Source organism: Entelurus aequoreus, linkage group LG11, assembly GCF_033978785.1.
Source record: "Entelurus aequoreus isolate RoL-2023_Sb linkage group LG11, RoL_Eaeq_v1.1, whole genome shotgun sequence".
NCBI lineage: Eukaryota > Metazoa > Chordata > Actinopteri > Syngnathiformes > Syngnathidae > Entelurus > Entelurus aequoreus.
In genome coordinates, this window is record NC_084741.1 from 21,315,990 (window position 1) to 21,334,949 (window position 18,960).

The window sequence follows — 18,960 nt, forward strand, 5'->3', positions numbered from 1 at the left end:
AAAATTAGGGATGTCCGATAATGGCTTTTTGCCGATATTCCGATATTGTCCAACTCTTAATTACCGATACCGATATCAACCGATACCGATATTAATCGATACCGATATATACAGTCGTGGAATTAACACATTATTATGCCTAATTTGGACAACCAGGTATGATGAAGATAAGGTCCTTTTTAAAAAAATTATAAAATAATATAAATACATTTAAAACATTTTCTTGACTAAAAAAGAAAGTAAAACAATATAAAAACAGTTACATAGAAACTAGTAATTAATGAAAATGAGTACAATTAACTGTTAAAGGTTAGTACTATTAGTGGACCAGCAGCACGCACAATCATGTGTGCTTACGGACTGTATCCCTTGCAGACTGTATTGATATATATTGATATATAATGTAGGAACCAGAATATTAATAACAGAAACAAACAACCCTTTTGTGTGAATGAGTGTAAATGGGGGAGGGAGGTTTTTTGGGTTGGTGTACTAATTGTAAGTGTGTCTTGTGTTTTTTATGTTGATTTAATAATAAAAAAACAGAAAAACACAATACCGATAACTAAAAAAAACGATACCGATAATTTCCGATATTACATTTTAAAGCATTTATCGGCCGATAGTATCGGCAGGCCGATATTATCGGACATCTCTACCCAGAATATTTAAAAGTAGACTTTTTTATGTGAACTTGTGAAGTAATTGGAGCCTTAAATAGGTCAATAATTCATAACATTAACAATTTGATAGTTTCCAGAGTTGGAAAAAGTTTGGACACCCCAGATTTAAGAGATCAGAGAGATCAGAGAACCCCCCCCTGCAAAAAGAAGCCTATGCTCGGTTGTTTCCTCACCAAGAGTACAAGATGGTGCCGACCACCGAGGTCAGCTTGCAGCTCTCCTGCTTCTGTTTGGCCAGGCCAAAGTCGGCTGCAGCGACAGGAAAGACTCCAGGTTACACAAACCCGATGGTGTGTCGCATGAATAAACACAAGGCGGCGTTACCGATGGTGACTTTGTCCTTCTCGCCCAGCATGATGTTGTTGGGCGTCAGGTCGCGATGGACTATTCGCTTCTCCTTGTGAAGGTACCTCAGGGCCAAGCACATCTGTAGTAGAACATGGAAGAACGCTCACTGGGCACTTGATTAGGTATACCTCTTTGACAAATGAGAAATCATCCTTTTTTTTAATTTATTTTTTTCCTTTGCAGTGGTCTGTGGTCACCTGGATGAAGATGTTCCAGATCTGGTCCTCTGTAAAGTGCTGCTGCTTCTCCTTCAGTGAGTTGCAACGCTCCAGCAGAGGAAGCCCCTCGATCAGCTCCATCACGATGTACAGCTTGTCGTCTGATAGCACACCAGCAGTCACGTGAGTGTCAAAAGTGATGAATAGTCTGATGATTTACAGCGGGGGTGTCTCAACGTTTTTCACGGAGGGCCTCACATTGAAAATTCAAAAGCGTGTCGGTGGCTATTTTGATATTTTTCACTTTAAAAACCAATACAATTCTTTTTTTTTTTTTTTTAATTCTTCAGCCCCTAAATGTTAAGATCAACGTCAGGTCCATCTGTGGATGTATTTAAAAAAATAATAACAATAAATTAGTTTTCTATGCCCTTTTTGTCATAGAAAACTGTCTTTTTAATGGCAAACACAAAATATTAGAGATGTCCGATAATGGCTTTTTTGCCGATATCCCGATATTGTCCAACTCTTAATTACCGATTCCGATATCAACCGATACCGATATATACAGTCGCGGAATTAACACATTATTATGCCTAATTTTGTTGTGATGCCCCGCTGGATGCATTAAACAATGTAACAAGGTTTTCCAAAATAAATCAACTCAAGTTATGGAAAAAAATGCCAACATGGCACTGCCATATTTATTATTGAAGTCACAAAGTGCTTTTTTTTTTTTTTTTAACATGCCTCAAAACAGCAGCTTGGTATTTGGGACATGCTCTCGTCGAGAGAGCATGAGGAGGTTGAGGTGAGCGGGGTTGGGGGTGGGTGGGGTTTGGGGTAGCGGGCGGTGTATATTGTAGCGTCCCGGAAGAGTTAGTGCTGCAAGGGGTTCTGGGTATTTGTTCTGTTGTGTTTATGTTGTGTTACGGTGCGGATGTTCTCCCGAAATGTGTTTGTCATTCTTGTTTGGTGTGGGTTCACAGTGTGGCGCATATTTGTAACAGTGTTAAAGTTGTTTATACGCCACCCTCAGTGTGACCTGTATGGCTGTTGACCAAGTATGCCTTGCATTCACTTGTGCGTGTGAAAAGCCGTAGATATTATGTGATTGGGCCGGCACGCAAAGGCAGTGCCTTTAAGGTTTATTGGCGCTCTGTACTTCTCCCTACGTCCGTGTACCACTCTGTACAGCGGCGTTTTAAAAAGTCATACATTTTACTTTTTTAAAAACGATACCGATAATTTCCGATATTACATTTTAAAGCATTTATCGGCTCTACAAAATATACAATGTGTTCCCCAAACATTTTTTAAAGTGGAATATGTGAAGTAAAGTACCGTAATTGGAACCTTAAATAAGTCAATATTTCATAACATTGAGTTTAATTTTTAAAAAATCCCAATAACATTCTTGGGGATCCAAAAGGGCCACACTCATAACTGTTTTTTTTGTGTGTTTTTTTAAACTTTCAACACTTAACTCAACTTTTCATCTATTCATCGATTGAGTTTTGGTTATTATTTCATGTTTTTTTTCTTCAGTTTTATGCCTTTTTTGTCAAAGAAAACTTTGTTTTTTGTATGGCAAACACAAAACATGCAATATTTCTCCACAAAATATTTAAGTAGAATTTTTGATGTGAACTTGTAAAGTAATCGGAGCCTTAAATAGGTCAATAATTCATAACATTAATTTAATTAATTAAAATTCATGAGAAATTACCTTTAAAAAAATTTGCACCAACATTTTTGGGGATCCAAAAGGGCCACACTCATAAAAGTGTAGTTTTTTGTTTGTTTGTTTTTACTTTCAACACTTATGTCCCTAGATCAACTTCAGATATATCCATCCATTAAACGTTTTTATCATTTTTTCACATAGTTTTTATTTTGTATTATGCTCTCTTTGTCAAAGAAAACTTTGTTTTTTGTATGGCAAACACAAGATATGCAATATTTTCCCAAACATATTTAAAAAAAGTAGAATTTTTGATGTGAACTTGTGAAGTAATCGGAGCATTAAATAGGTCAATAATTCATAACATTAATTTTAATTCATTAAAATTCATGAGAAATTACCTTTAAAAAGAATCACACCAAAATTATTGGGGATCCAAAAGGGCCACACTTTTACTTTCAACACTTATGTCCCAAGATCAACTTTAGATCTAGTCATCGATTATAAGTTTTTGTTATTTCAGGTTGGTTTTTTTCAGTTTTATGCCTTTTTTGTCACAATAAACTTTTTTTATGACAAACACAAAATGTGCAATATTTGCCCACAAAATATTTAAAAATAGAATTTTAAATGTAAACCTGTGAAGTAATTGGAGCCTTGGATTGGTCAATAATTCATAACATTGATTTTGATTCATTATTATTATTTTTTTTTTTTTAAACTGTAATTTTGTATTATTAGACTCAACATTGCTACTTTTTCTCGTCACATTTCACTTGTTGGCTCTTTTATACCACTTTTTTTGATTTTTTAAAATCTGTTTTTGTTAGTATTTGCAAAATGTGCCACGAGCGGTTAAAAATGAGCTGCGGGCCACACTTTGGACACCCCTGATGTATAGCCACATTCAGGATTGTACTCATTCTCCTCCTCAGAAGACAGCCTCACCTTCAAGGAAGGTCTTGTAGTACTTGACGACATTTGGGTGGGCCATCTGCAGAGAGGGTGTGTGAAAGACAGGAAGTATATACTTTCCATGATTTCAGTCACACTAGGACATCTCTCACCTGTTCTTTAATGATGGCCAGCTCCAAGATGATCTTTTCCACGTTGCTATCTCTGGACTTCTTGTCTTTGCCGAAAGCCGGATTGCGGAGGTGGACCTCTTTTAGAGCCAGAAGATTCTGACCGCTCTGCTTCCGGACCTGCAAAACGAGCTACAGGTGTTGTGACCCACGTGGACGAAGTCACAGAGGCACTTTGGGAAAAGTGTCGCTCGATACAACTTTTTCATTGGAGCCTTGAGTATTGGCCGATACCGATATTAATTTGATACGACATCAGCAGAAATCATACATACATTTCCTATTTTGTAGTGTGAAATGTTCCAAAAAGGTCTGATCAAGTGAAATTACATAAGAACAATGGCAGGTATAAAAAGCGCTAACCTAATTACGATACTTTCATGCTTTTGAATTGGAGACATCTAGAAGTCACAATAATTCATTAAAATAAGGTTACGACGCAGCAAGGTGAATGATGCGGACACATTTATTACTGGGTACTTTCTAATGCGCTTCTGCCGTGGAGGCTTTGTATGTGTAAGTAATATAGAATAGGGATGCCCAATAATATCGGACTGCCGATATTATCGGCCGATAAATGCTTTAAAATGTAATATCGGAAATGATCGGTATCGGTTTCAAAATGATCAGTATCGGTTTCAAAAAGTAAAATGTATGACTTTTTAAAACGCCGCTGTGAACACGGACGTAGGGAGAAGTACAGAGCGCCAATAAACCTTAAAGGCACTGCCTTTGCATGCCGGCCCAGTCACATAATATCTACGGCTTTTCACACACACAAGTGAATGCAAGGCATACTTGGTCAACAGCCATACAGGTCACACTGAAGGTGACCGTATAAACAACTTAAACACTGTTACAAATATGCACCACACTGTGAACCCACACCAAACAAGAATGACAAACACATTTCGGGAGAACATCCGCACCGTAACACAACAGAACAAATACCCAGAACCCCTTGCAGCACTAACTCTTCCAGGACACTACAATCTACACCCCCTGCTACCCTCTACCCCCCCCCCCACCTCAACCCCGCCCACCTCAACCTCCTCATGCTCTCTCAGGAAGAGCATGTCCCAAATTCCAAGCTGCTGTTTTGAGGCATGTTAAAAAAAAATAATGCACTTTGTGACTTCAATAATAAATATGGCAGTGCCATGTCGGCATTTTTTTCCCATAACTTGAGTTGATTTATTTTGGAAAACCTTGTTACATTGTTTAATGCATCCAGCGGGGCATCACAACAAAATTAGGCATAATAACGTGTTAATTCCACGACTGTATATATCCGTATCGGTTGATATCGGAATCGGTAATTAAGAGTTGGACAATATCGGAATATCAGGTATCGGCAAAAAAGCCATTATCGGACATCTCTAATATGCAACTATAATTATTTGATACTTGTTTATATTGACAAATGCAATATTGTTCAATGAAGGACACTTATTACATATGTCCAGCTTGTGTGCTATCTTGTGCTTAGCTGTTGTGTAGCTGCATGCTCCTAATAGCCTACAACAGAGGTCTATAACAGGGCGTCCGTGACACCTAGAGGCAGAAAGTTGGTAAAAAAGTGTTTTGAATAGCCTTTTATTATGTTTTTTTTATATTCCCCCCAAATGATATGTCTTTAAATACACATTAACATTGATCCAACACACTGCAGTGTAGTTTATAAATGGCCAATTTACTCACTGTGCCTTGCAGGTTTAAAACAAAGACATGAATAAATAATGATATTATTTTATTCAAGTTAGTATTTAAGATAGCTAGCGATTAGCGCTGTAGTTCGTTTTAATTAGAGGCGCTAGCAGCTAGCTAATAGTGGCACTTTACTGTACTGTACTATTTGAATATGTTGGTATTGTACAATAACAAGGTACCTTCACGACCAGTTGGATTTAAAACACAATTTTATACAAGATTTATAATGACTTGACTAAAATAGGAGAAAAGACCAACCCTGTGTGCTTATTGGAGGACATTTTGATGCTAACTGGCTGTCCAGATTTGCACGAGTAAATGTTTTGCAGGACTGCTTGCATTGGAGATTACATCGTAGATTTTAGATGCATGCCGATACCATCCGATACTTGGTTTTATTGCAGTTTTCGGACCGATATCTGTCCAGCAGGCACAAGGCATTGATACAACATTGATTATAAAAACATGTCCTTTAAAACTGACTTTGAAACGGCGTTGCAAAATAGTTGTATTTGTAAATTGAGACTACGTTGATGTGGATCCAGGTTGTTGGTTGGGAAATGACCCAAATGGTCAAATCAACGTCAGAACCCGACATTGATTAAGCGTCGTCAAAAAGCATGTTGTTTCAACGCTGTGTTTGTGTTGTAGAATATTGATTGTGTGGAGAATGCATATATGTTTAAGAGTTCTTTCTTTATTCATAGTCATGTTTAAATCAGCTAGTGTTTTTCCATTTGTACTTTTTTAGGAATATGTCCGCAAGTAAACTGTGTGTGTTACCTTGAAGGCTTGCAATGTAGGAGTTGGAGTACTCCCTTATATCTTATCTGTAGTAGAACAATGAGCCTGTATTCCTTTCTGGAGAGGGTGGGAGCTGTTTGCGTATTCAAGAAGTTGTCTCTTCCTGTTTGAATGTTAGACCAATTTGAGAAGCCGATATGAATGTATTGGTGTGGGCTGGTCTCCTGAAGCTTTTGTAAAACTTAATAATATTCCTGTTCTGTCTTTATGGTCCTTCTTACTCTGCATATATGTCATCTGAAAGAACTTGGGATTGACCAGTGACTTTAATTCCCTGAGAGGGAATTTGGGGGCTCGTCCGGGATCACTCGCTGAGGATTGGACATCTCTTGCACTCTTCTGGACAGACTCACTTGGCCAAAACATAAATCAAAGTAAGCAGAGCCTTTTTGTCAAATCTGCATTAGGAGTCTGTCCTAAGTCAAACACTGTTTTGGACCACATGGACAGAGTTGTAATATTGTAGTGTTGAGTGCATTTTTACCTTATCCGCCTCTACATAATAGTTGTAAATAGTGGTCAACTCACATCATTGTGTCTAGACTACCGTGATGGGCTGCTTCACTGACGAGTGAGCAAATAGTCGGGTGTGGCTAACCCGTCACTCTTTTAGGCAAAGACCAAACATTCAATGATCAAATCAATGTCAGAACCCGACAATGAAAAAAACCCTCCTTAAAAAGTATGCGATTTCATCGTTGTATTTGTGTTGTAGAATATTGGTTGGGAAATTACCAAAATTCAATGGTCAAATAAGTGTCAGAACCCGACATTGATCAAACGTTAGGTTAAAGTTGCTAAACGTCAGAACCTAATTCAACAAGTTCTCAGCGTTGTTTCAGTGTCTTGTACCTGCTGGGTTATATCAATATATGTGTCCTGGGCATGACGTTAAAAGTGCATCCGGCAGTGGAGGCTCCTCTATGGGGTCTTGGGGCACTAGGAGGTAAACCCCTTTACTACTGTTACCCCAGGTGGTCCTTGGCAAAGGCCTAGTACCTGACTGTCCCCTAGCCAGGGATACGGTGAAGACTTCAACGGCGGAGCAGGCGGAAGACGGTAGATTTAAGAACTACCACAACGGCTGCGATGGCGGAAGAAGGCTGCAGCAGAAAAGAGTCCCCAGTCGTCTTGGACTCCATGCCACTGGACCCTGACCCGATTCTGTCAAGGATCGGGTGGTGACTGTCTGTGCACCAGTCTCCCCACGTTAAACAAAGTCACGCACAGGCATCCTCCATAAAGGGATACACCCCTACCAGGAGGATCGTCATACTCGTTCGAGTGACCGCCGATGATGATGATATCAATAATGAATCGGCACACCCCTGGTTTTGTACCTTGAAGACGCTTCCGAAGGCGCCAGTGCCGAGATGGTCCAGTATGGCGTAGCTATTGATTACTTTGAGTGCGGGCCGGTTCTGGTCCACGGCTCTGATGCTCTCTCTCAGGGTCTCCAGCTCATCTTCCTGTAATACAAACCCAAACACACTATTGATATCCTGGAGAAGGTGTGCGGACAAATGTATACGTTTTTTGTAGAGATGTCCGATAATATCGGGCTGCCGATAAATGCTTTAAAATGTAATATAGAAAATTATCGGTATCGGTTTCCAAAAGTAAAATGTATGACTTTTTAAAACGCTGCTGTGCTGAGTGGTACACGGACGTAGGGAGAAGTACAGAGCGCCAATAAACCTTAAAGGCACTGCCTTTGCGTGCCAGCCCAATCACATAATATCTACAGCTTTTTACACACACAAGTGAATGCAAGGCATACTTGGTCAACAGCCATACAGGTCACACTGAGGGTGACCGTATAAACAACTTTAACACTGTTACAAATATGCGCCACACTGTGAACCCACACTAAACAAGAATGACAAACACATTTCGGGAGAACATCCACACCGTAGCACAACAAAAACACAACAGAACAATTACCTAGAACCCCTTGCAGCACTAACTCTTCCAGGACACTACAATATACACCCCCGCTACCCCCTACCGCCCCCCCCTCCCCCAACCCCGCCCACCTCAACCTCCTCATGCTCTCTCAGGGAGAGCATGTCCCAAATTCCAAGCTGCTGCTTGGAGGCATGTTAAAAAAAATAATGCACTTTGTGACTTCAATAATAAATATGGCAGTGCCATGTTGGCATTTTTTTCCATAACTTGAGTTGATTTATTTTGGAAAACCTTGTTACATTGTTTAATGCATCCAGCGAGGCATCACTACAAAATTAGGCATAATAATGTGTTAATTCCACGACTGTATATATCGGTATCGGTTGATATCGGAATCGGTAATTAAGAGTTGGACAATATCGGAATATCGGCAAAAAAGCCATTATCGGACATCTCTAGTTTTTTGCTGTGTTCTCACAGAATATTGAGAAAGTGTGATTTGTAGACCCTCGTAGGCCCGGAGGTCCCGCACATAATGACCCACGTCAATAAAAACCTCAAAAAGGTCAGTAGGAAAGAGCCTGGAATGAGAAGCCAAGTTAAAAAGTACATGCACTTAAAAATGATCAGTTTTACAAGACTGCAGGAGAACAACACCTCTTGAAAGGATGTCTGTTCCTCTCCGCGCTGAAGAGAAAGCGCAAAGCCCGGAATGCGTAGCACTGCCAACAAATTGACTAGACTCACTGCACGTCCACTTCCACTTGAAGATGTCTCAATGAACACAAGGAGGCTTGTACCTGTAGAGACGACGTCTTTGGACCAGAGTTTGGTGGTAAAATCAGTTTTGCCAGGACGAAGATTCCATTTTCCTGAAGGCAGATTTGAAAATGAACCTGAAGCTTATTTTGTTTGAGACCCTTTTTGTTAAAATGCTGACCTGCACAATGTGATGAGCACACGAGTCATCCAGGCAGAGCTCAGTCAGAGCTGTGCAGCAGGCTGGGTAAGTACATGAACATGGATATGATTTACTCATACATTTCAAAAGATATGAGCGGTGTGTGTTGTAAAATGAGGACATATTGCGTTTTAGAGCAGGGGTGTCCAAACCTTTTCTACTGAGGCCCGCATAAGGAAAAAAAACAAAAGAATGAAAACTTGTGTTGCAAAAATTTGTACCAAAACACCTCGTTTAACATCCTTTTAAATAAGAATGTACTGCAAACAGTTACAGTAGTTTTATCAAATAAAGTTATGTCAATACAGCATTTACCTTGGAGGGTGAACCTCTACAGCTGTTTCTCTGTCAAACACACCATCAGCAGCTTCCGCAAATGTTCATAGAAAAAAGTCTGCCGTTTAAGATCTTATTTCAAAGTCCTTTAGGGATATGACGATCGATCGGCTTTTGATTGGTATCGGCCGATTTTCGTGAAAAAGTATGTGATTGGCATTGACAATTAATGCCGATCCCCTCTGGCTGATACTGTATTTCTTTCTAGTCCCCGTGGCTGACGAGCCAGGTGGACTAGTGCGCTAATTATACGTCTCCATACACTAACTTAGGGCAGCCACTCCTAAGTTAATAATCATCACTTACATTACGGCAAATTTCTTAGTATCTTAAGCATCATTATCTTGTGGCTTGAACACCACCAAGATGTAAGTGCTTTGTAAAGTTTAAGAAGTGTAGACAGAACCATTACAGCGGAAAAAAAGCAGTTATTAACAGGAAATTAATAATTAGATTAATAAGAGTCGAGAACATGCATGTCCAAACTTTTTCGACAGAGGGCTGTACAAAAAATATATATACATATGTGTGTGTGTGTGTATATATATATGTGTATATATTACATATATGTGTGTGTGTGTATATATATATATATATATATATATATATATATATATATATATATATATATATATATATATATATATATATATATATATATATATATATATATATATATATATATATATATATATATATATATATATATACAGTCGTGGTCAAAAGTTGACATGCACTTGTAAAGAACATAATGTCATGGCTGTCTTGAGTTTCCAATAATTTATACAACTCTTATTTTTTTGTGATAAACTGATTGGAGCACATACTTGTTGGTCACAAAAAACATTCATAAAGTTTGGTTCTTTTATGAATTTGTTATGGGTCTACTGAAAATGTGACTGGGTCAAAAGTATACATACAGCAATGTTAATATTTGGTTACATGTCCCTTGGCAAGTTTCACTGCAATAAGGCGCTTTTGGTAGCCATCCACAAGCTTGAATTTCTGACCACTCCTCTTGACAAAATTGGTACAGTTCAGCTAAATTTGTTGGTTTTCTGACATGGACTTGTTTCTTCAGCATTGTCCACACGTTTAAATCAGGGGCCGTATTTATCAAGCGTCTTAGAGTGCCATTTTACACTTAAGTCCTGAGAATTTGCGAAATTTAGTCTCACTCTCAAACTTAAGAATAAAAGCTATTTGTCAACTTTCTTAAGTCTAAGAATCACTCCTACTCTCCACGATATTTAAGAGACCTTCAGAGGTGTCCTAAGTGGTTAGGAGTTGCCAGCAGGGGATGGCACTGAAGCGAGAGAGACGTGTGCGAACGTTCAGGGAGCGGAACGATGTCCTGGCTTTGTTTAATGACGAGCAGCTGATCAAACGGTATCGTTTAGACAGAGCGGGTATTATTTTTGTCACAGATTTAATAATTTTCCACTCCTTGTTGATTTCTGAATGTGGCTGCAGTGGGCTAGTATATATAGAGCCACCCACACCAGTTTCAAATTAGTTGCCTAATTAATGAATTGGAAAGAAAATGTTATGAGAGTAGCGTATGTGTGAGGTGAGTGACGTCAGTGAGTGTGTGGGCGAGAGAAGAGAGGGAGCGGTAGGTGAGTGCGGGCGGGGACTAGTTTGTTTTGTATTATTTTGTAGTTTATTGTCAAAATATACACTCCCATTGTCCTCTTAAATATTTCTAAGATATTTCTTTATTCTTAGACAAGGGATTCCCTTCCGTGATTGGTCATTTCTATGGACACAGAAATGACGTCACCTAAAATTCCGTTTACGGCACATAGTAATGTCGTAATTCAGCTCTGAGTGTGACACTTAAGATTCAGTCCTACACTTCGCTGAAAGTGTGAGTAAGACGCTTGATAACTAACTTTTAAGTGCAGCTTTCAGCGAATAATTTATTTACTCTTAAGTCAACTCTTAGCAGACTTCTTAGGAGTAATTCTAAGAAGCTTGATAAATACGGCCCCAGGACTTTGGGAAGGCCATTCTAAAAACCTTAATTCTAGCCTGATTTAGCCATTCCTTTACCACTTTTGACGTGTGTTTGGGGTCATTGTCCTGTTGGAACACCCAACTGCGCCCGAGACCCAACTTCCGGGCTGATGATTTTAGGTTGTCTTGAAGAATTTGGAGGTAATCCTCCTTTTTTATTGTCCCATTTACTCTCTGTAAAGCACCAGTTCCATTGGCAGCAAAACAGGCCCAGAGCATAATACTACCACCACCATGCTTGACGGTAGGAATTGGTGTTCCTGGGATTAAAGGCCTCACCTTTTCTCCTTATTGTGGCCAAACAACACAATTTTTGTTTCATCTGACCACAGAACTTTCCACCAGAAGGTCTTATCTTTGTCCATGTGATGTCAGGTGGAGCCTTAAATAAATAGGTCAATAATTCATGACAATTGATTTTAGTTCATTATTATTTTTTAAACAATGACAGTTAAAAAAATAATCGTACGAAAATTAAAAACAAGAGTGAAAATAAGGTGTTAAAAATAATTTATACTTTTTTTTTAACTTTTACTTTTTGTATTTTTACAATGTGCCATTAGCGGGTCGCATATGGCCCCCAGGCCGCACTTTGGACACCCCTGGTCTAGAGGGAGCATAGTATAACAACTGTTGGTGTCTCAGCATTGTCACAATCAGTATGCGACATGAAAAGGAGGGCGATCCTTGGTGGTGTCGATACCAAAAGTAGTATCAGTAGATGATCGATACTCGAGTGATTAGGTTGATTTTTTTACCGTTTCAAAATCATTTTGTTGTTGTTTTTGTTCATGTTAACAAACTCAGGGAATAATTCCATGGACACGGGAGAACTCTGAGGGCAAAACCCAAGTAATTTAAACGAGTGGTAGGTAGAAGTTCTTGCTTTCGTTTAGTTATTTTGTACTATTGACTTTTTCATCAAACTATTGTATATTATAAAAGAGAATAAGGAAGTAGTTTAAATATTGTGTTGATATTGTTAAACTGTCAAAAGCACTAACTGTAAATAAATGGAAAAATCCACAGTTCATACGTAATCGGTATTGGTATCGGCCAATTTCACTAAGAAGCATAAAACCCTGGTCGTCCTTGGCTGGAGTTATGGACTCATTCTGCTTGATTATGCTCCAGAATAGCGGTGATACGCTCCACCTGCTTCCCCATGTTAATAAGTTCCAAAGCTCTGTCATGTTTGTATTCATTTACTTTATTTTATTCAATGAATAACATCCACTTCTTCTTGTCAGCATTGTCCTTCACACGCACTTTCTTGGTTGGAAAAACAAAGTTATGCCCATCTGTAGCTAGAAGCTAATGTTAGCAAGTCAGACATTGGATGTTTTGTAAGGGTGTGAATCTTTGGGCGCCTAACGATTCGATCCGGTTCTGATTCCTGGGGTGACGATTCGATTCGGAATCGATTTTCGATTTGACGCAATTGTTGATTCAAACCGATTCTCGCAATGTGTTATTTGTAGAGATGGCCGATAATGGCTTTTTTTGCCAATATCCGATATTCCGATATTGTCCAACTCTTAATTACCGATTCCGATATCAACCGATACCGATATATACAGTCGTGGAATTAACACATTATTATGCCTAATTTTGTTGTGATGCCCCGCTGGATGCATTAAACAATGTAACTTTACCATGAATTGATTAACGTGGACCCCGACTTAAACAAGTTGAAAAACTTATTCGGGTGTTACCATTTAGTGGTCAATTGTACGGAATATGTACTGTACTGTGCAGTCTACTAATACAAGTTTCAATCAATCAATCAAAAACAAGGTTTTCCAAAATAAGAGAACAACTTCAACTCCAGTTATGGAAAAAAGTGCCAACATGGCACTGCCATATTTATTATTGAAGTCACAAAGTGCATTATTTTTTTTAACATCTTGGAATTTGGGACATGCTCTCCCTGAGATAATCCTGATACCCACTACAACTATGGGAAATACTATACTTTGACTTTCACAAAGTGCATTTTTTTAATTTATTTTTTTAACATGCCTCAAAACAGCAGCTTGGAATTTGGGACATGCTCTCCCTGACATGATCCTAATACCCACTACAACTATGTGAAATACTATACTTTGACTTTGACGAAGTGCATTATTTTATTTATTTTTTAAACATGTCTCAAAACAACAGGTACAAAAACAATGAAGGCACACAGCTTCAGTCCAGAGTATACTAGAGCATACTTGCCAACCTTGAGACCTCCGAATTCGGCAGATGGGGGGGGTTTGAGGTGGGCGGGGTTTGGTGGTAGGGGGGGTATATATTGTAGCATCCCGGAAGAGTTAGTGCTGCAAAGGGTTCTGGGTATTTGTTCTGTTGTGTTACGGTGCGGATGTTCTCCCGAAATGTGTTTGTCATTCTTGTTTGGTGTGGGTTCACAGTGTGGCGCATATTTGTAACAGTGTTAAAGATGTTTATACGGCTACCCTCAGTGTGACCTGTATGACTGTTGATCAAGTATGCCTTGCATTTACTTATGTGTGTGTATAGGCCGCATATATCATGTGACTGGGCCGGCACGCTGTTTGTATGGAGGAAAAGCGGACGTGACGACAGGTTGTAGAGGACGCTAAAGGCAGTGCCTTTAAGGCACGCCCCCAATATTGTTGTCCGGGTGGAAATCGGGAGAAATTCGGGAGAATGGTTACCCTGGGAGATTTTCGGGAGGGGCACTGAAATTCGGGAGTCTCCCGGGAAAATCGGGAGGTTGAAACTTATATCGATAATTTCCGATATTACATTTTAAAGCATTTATCGGCCAATAAAATCGGACATCTGTAGTTATTTGGTATAATAATTGTCATGAAACTTTTTCAAAAAAGGTTAAATGTTAGAAAAGCTCCTTCTGGTTGCAGGGAGATGGCCTGAAACTGTGATGATCGGTCACTTCCTTTCTGTTTGTTTCCTTGTATTTGTATTTACTCCCCGTCAGTGCTCTTATTTTGTTCCATTTCCTGTTTGTTCCCCGAAGCACTGTTTTTTTCCTCACCTGCCGTTGATTGGCAGCCGGTCCACACCTGCTGCCAATCAACATGTATCCTATTTATACTTTGTCTCGAGCACTCCTCAGTGCTGGAAGATCACGCTTTATGTTGTGGAACATTTTGTATGCAAGACTGCTCCATTTTCTGTTATATGAGATTAAAACTCATCTCACCTCCTCTTCGCTCTCCCGGTTCCTGCATCTTGGGGTCACAAAAACGGCAGCCATGCGAGTTCCTAACAGGATCTTCGAGCCCGACTGTTGTAGCCTCGCAGGAACCTCTGTCGGCAAGGCACAGCCGACGTTCTGGACCGCACAGTTCATGGAGGACTTGAAAGCCAGGTTTGTGCGGTCTCAGCCCACAGCAGGCTCGGACCTTCTCCCTCCGCCTCGACCGCCGGTTCCGGCTCTCCGACCGGCTAGGCCACTGCCGCCTTCGCTCATCCCGGCTCGGCTGCCGGTTCCAGATCTCCGGCGCGGCCACCGCTGCCATCTTCCCCGTCGCCTGCTGTGGGCTGGGACCGCACAAACCTGGCTTTCAAGTCCTCCATGAACTGTGCGGTCCAGAACGTCTGCTGTGCCTCGCCGACAGGGGTTCCTGCGAGGCCACAACAGTCTGGCTCGAAGATCCTGGTAGGAACTCGCATGGCTGCCGTTTTTGTAACCCCAAGATGCAGGAACCAGAAAAGCGAAGAGGAGGTAAAATGAGTTTTAATCTCATGCAACAGAAAATGAAGCAGTTTTGCACACTTTATGTTTGGAACCTTTGTATGCAAGACTGCTTAATTTTCTGTTGCATGAGATTAAAACTCATCTTACCTTCTCTTCGCTCTTCTGGTTCCTGCATCTTGGGGTCACAAAAACGGCAGCCATGCGAGTTCCTAACGGAAACCATGTTTTGAAAACTGTATCATTTAAAATTTTTTAAAAAAAAGGATGTTTTTTTTGTTGTTTTTTTAAATCAATTTTTCAAAGTTTTGAATAAATTTAAAATCGGGATGAGTAAGAATCGGGATTCGGGTGTGAATCGATTTTTTTGTACACCCCTAATGTTTTGAGCGTATCTCACTGGGGTTCACAGTGACATTCGATACGCTAACTCGCGGGGTGGATGCTTGCAACTAAAATGTTTGCATGCAAACTAAAGCGTAACATTTAGCCGAGAGATCGCTGGTGTCCCGATAAACCCGTAAGCTGGGTCCACTCAGATCCCAAGGTACCCGTGTAAATACCAAGCATTTTTGTAGAGGAATAAAACAGACTGCATGTCAACATTTCTACTTTTTCTCGTTACATTACTGTCACGGCAGGGTTTTTGCAGCTTACTGCGAGGTTTGTTCTCCCGGGATGCAAACGGACTATCCTGGACAAGGCGTGCAGGTAGGAACATATTTATTAATCTTCTCAAAACTCAAAGTACTACGAAAAAACGGAAAACAAGGCGAAGGCACAACGCGCTGATCGCACTGGGAGCCAAACTAACACTTAGCATAAACTATGACAGGGAAAACTTACTAGCTGTGGCATGAACAAACAAAAACGTACGTATACAAGGCATGAAGCGAACACTTGCCATAAACTTGGAATCAGACATGAACAATGACGCCAGGCCGACTGACTGGCAAAAGCAGGCTTAAATAGTGTCTCTTGATTAGAGCCAGCTGAGCGTCCCGAACACCAGCGGCAGGTGAAAATCATACGCAACCATGGCAACCAAAACAAACGAGAGTGTACAAAAAACAGGAACTATGGAGTCAAACTAACAGAACATAACGAAAACATGATCCGGACCACGGATCATGACAATTACACCTGTTTGCCGTTTTATTCCACTTTTTATGGGTTTATCTTAATTTTTTTTTTAGTACTAGTCTTTTTAAAATGTACCGCAAGGTCGTTAAGAAATTATCTGCGGTCTGAAAATGGTTTCCGGGCCAGACATTAGACACCCCCGTAGAATATACTGCCCCCTGGTGGTCAATATGCCAAGCAAATAGACAAGAGAACCAGTGAAACAAGCAGCAGTGTGATTGCTCGTCTGTCAGCGTTTACATGACTTATTTGTAGGGATGTCCGATAATGGCTTTTTTGCCGATTTCCGATATTGTCCAACTCTTAATTACCGATACCGATATCAACCGATACCGATATATACAGACCTGGACATAGTCTGGACTGTATACAAATGCTTATTTTGAAAATGTAATTTTGTTTACAGATTATAGGCAATCTGTTGTTGAAGTTCCCAAATTTTGAGTGCACATAAATGAAGGTGTTTGTTGCTGAGCCCGACCTGGACATAATCTGGATTGGACCTGGTTTTTAAGAACCCTTTAAACAATCTAATTTCATGGACAACCAGGTATTGTGAAGATAAGATCCTTTTTTTTTTTTTAAAAATAAAAAATAAATAAGATAAATAAATTAAAAACATTTTCTTGAATAAAAAAGAAAGTAAAACAATATAAAAACAGTTACATAGAAACGAGTAATTAATGAAAATTAGTCAAATTAACTGTTAAAGGTTAGTACTATTAGTGGACCAGCAGCACGCACAATCATGTGTGCTTACGGACTGTATCCCTTGCAGACTGTATTGATATATAATGTAGGAACCAGAATATTAATAACAGAAAGAAACAACCCTTTTGTGTGAATGAGTGTAAATGGGGGAGGGAGGTTTTTTGGGTTGGTGCACTAATTGTAAGTGTATCTTGTGTTTATGTTGATTTAATAAAAAAAAACAAATGATACCGATAATAAAAAAACGATACCGATAATTTACGATATTAGATTTTAAAGCATTTATCGGCCGATATTATCGGACATCTCTACTTATTTGTATCATTAAAAGCAAGCCTTTTCCAAAGTGATAGCTGCAGGCAGTTACGTTACCGGGCCTGATTGTCAGGAAATAACTTGTTTACATTCTCTGCAACTGATAAGGCTCTAGTGGGGGGGAGATTGTGTCTTCTTTCCTTGGCGAGCACAAACAACAAATCAACATCTTGGACTACTGCAGCGTGACCTCTCGCCTGCAAGAACACGCACTATTGTCTTCGTGTTGTTGTGTATTGTGTGACCTGACTGCAGGGCCACTGTGTCGTTGGCTTCATCCTGGGGGCCGACCTCTTCTCTATGAAGTACTTTGTGGACACGGTCGGCGGCGTTGGCGCTCGACAGCCTCTCCACAGACGAGCGGTCACAGACCAAGTGTCTTTGACTGTAAGTGTGAAAGATATATGAATTCGGCAGCGTTTGAAAACCAACATAATCCGCTTTCACCTGCTGAGCAGCCGGAGCAGCGGCTGCACACCCCCCCAGCTCCGTATGTCGGCCCTGGCGTCGGGGTCCTGGCACAGTTGTACCAGGATCCAGGCGACGCTCCACAGCAGCTTGAGGTGCGGGGTGTGCAGCAGGCTGAGCAGCACCGGCAACCCCTCCAGCTCCCTCAGCTGATCTCTGACACGCTGCACTGGCGAGAGACGCCTCAGCAGCTCTGCAGCCATCCTGCAAGCCACAACAACACATTAAAATAAAACAACATTGTTATCTTTGTTGCGGAACAAACTCCTGCAGAGGAGCTCAACGGGTTGCAGCAGAGACAAGACAAAGCACAGACGTTTAAAGCAGCACTATTATGCAATACCAACTTTTCTTACCTATTGGTACCTGCTGTTGTGTATTTGGGATCTGGATAAGTCCTGAAAATTGGACCATTAAATTAAACCATAGCGGAGATACAAAACCTACAACCAGTGAAGTAGGCACCTTGTGTAAATGGTAAATAAAAAAAGAATACAATGATTTGCAAACCCTTTTCAACTTATATTCAATTGAATAGACTGCAAAGACAAGATATTTAATGTTCGAACTGAGAAACTTAATTTTTTTTTTTGGCAAATAATCATTAAATTAGAATTTAATGGCAGCAACACATTGCAAAAAAGTTGGCACAGGAGCATTTTTACCACTGTGTTACATGGCCTTTCCTTTTAACAACACTCAGTAAACGTTTAGGAACTGAGGAGACACATTTTTGAAGTTTTCAGGTGGAATTCTGTCCAATTATTGCTTGATGTACAGCTTAAGTTGTTCAACAGTCCGGGGGTCTCCGTTGTGGTATTTTAGGCTTCATAATGCACCATGCATTTTCAACGGGAGACAGGTCTGGACTACAGGCAGGCCAGTCTAGTACCCGCACTCTTTTACTGTGAAGCCACGTTGATGTAACACGTGGCTTGGCAT

The 18,960-nt window shown here is 40.1% G+C and overlaps 1 protein-coding gene across 3 annotated transcripts in view; it reads right to left on the minus strand.

Moving 5' to 3' along the window:
* nek10 (NIMA-related kinase 10) overlaps positions 1–18,960 on the minus strand; it is a 64,543-nt gene that overhangs the window by 13,279 nt on the left and 32,304 nt on the right. For all 3 annotated transcript variants that reach the window (XM_062062673.1, XM_062062672.1, XM_062062674.1), the window contains 12 exons: positions 17,998–18,222; positions 17,796–17,935; positions 9,321–9,382; positions 9,181–9,252; positions 9,038–9,102; positions 8,859–8,961; positions 7,813–7,941; positions 3,941–4,078; positions 3,822–3,867; positions 1,229–1,350; positions 1,008–1,110; positions 857–932 (listed from right to left, as the gene is read on the minus strand). In XM_062062673.1, coding sequence (XP_061918657.1) covers positions 857–932; positions 1,008–1,110; positions 1,229–1,350; positions 3,822–3,867; positions 3,941–4,078; positions 7,813–7,941; positions 8,859–8,961; positions 9,038–9,102; positions 9,181–9,252; positions 9,321–9,382; positions 17,796–17,935; positions 17,998–18,222 — 1,281 coding nt within the window. The remainder of the gene's footprint in view (positions 1–856; positions 933–1,007; positions 1,111–1,228; positions 1,351–3,821; positions 3,868–3,940; positions 4,079–7,812; positions 7,942–8,858; positions 8,962–9,037; positions 9,103–9,180; positions 9,253–9,320; positions 9,383–17,795; positions 17,936–17,997; positions 18,223–18,960) is intronic.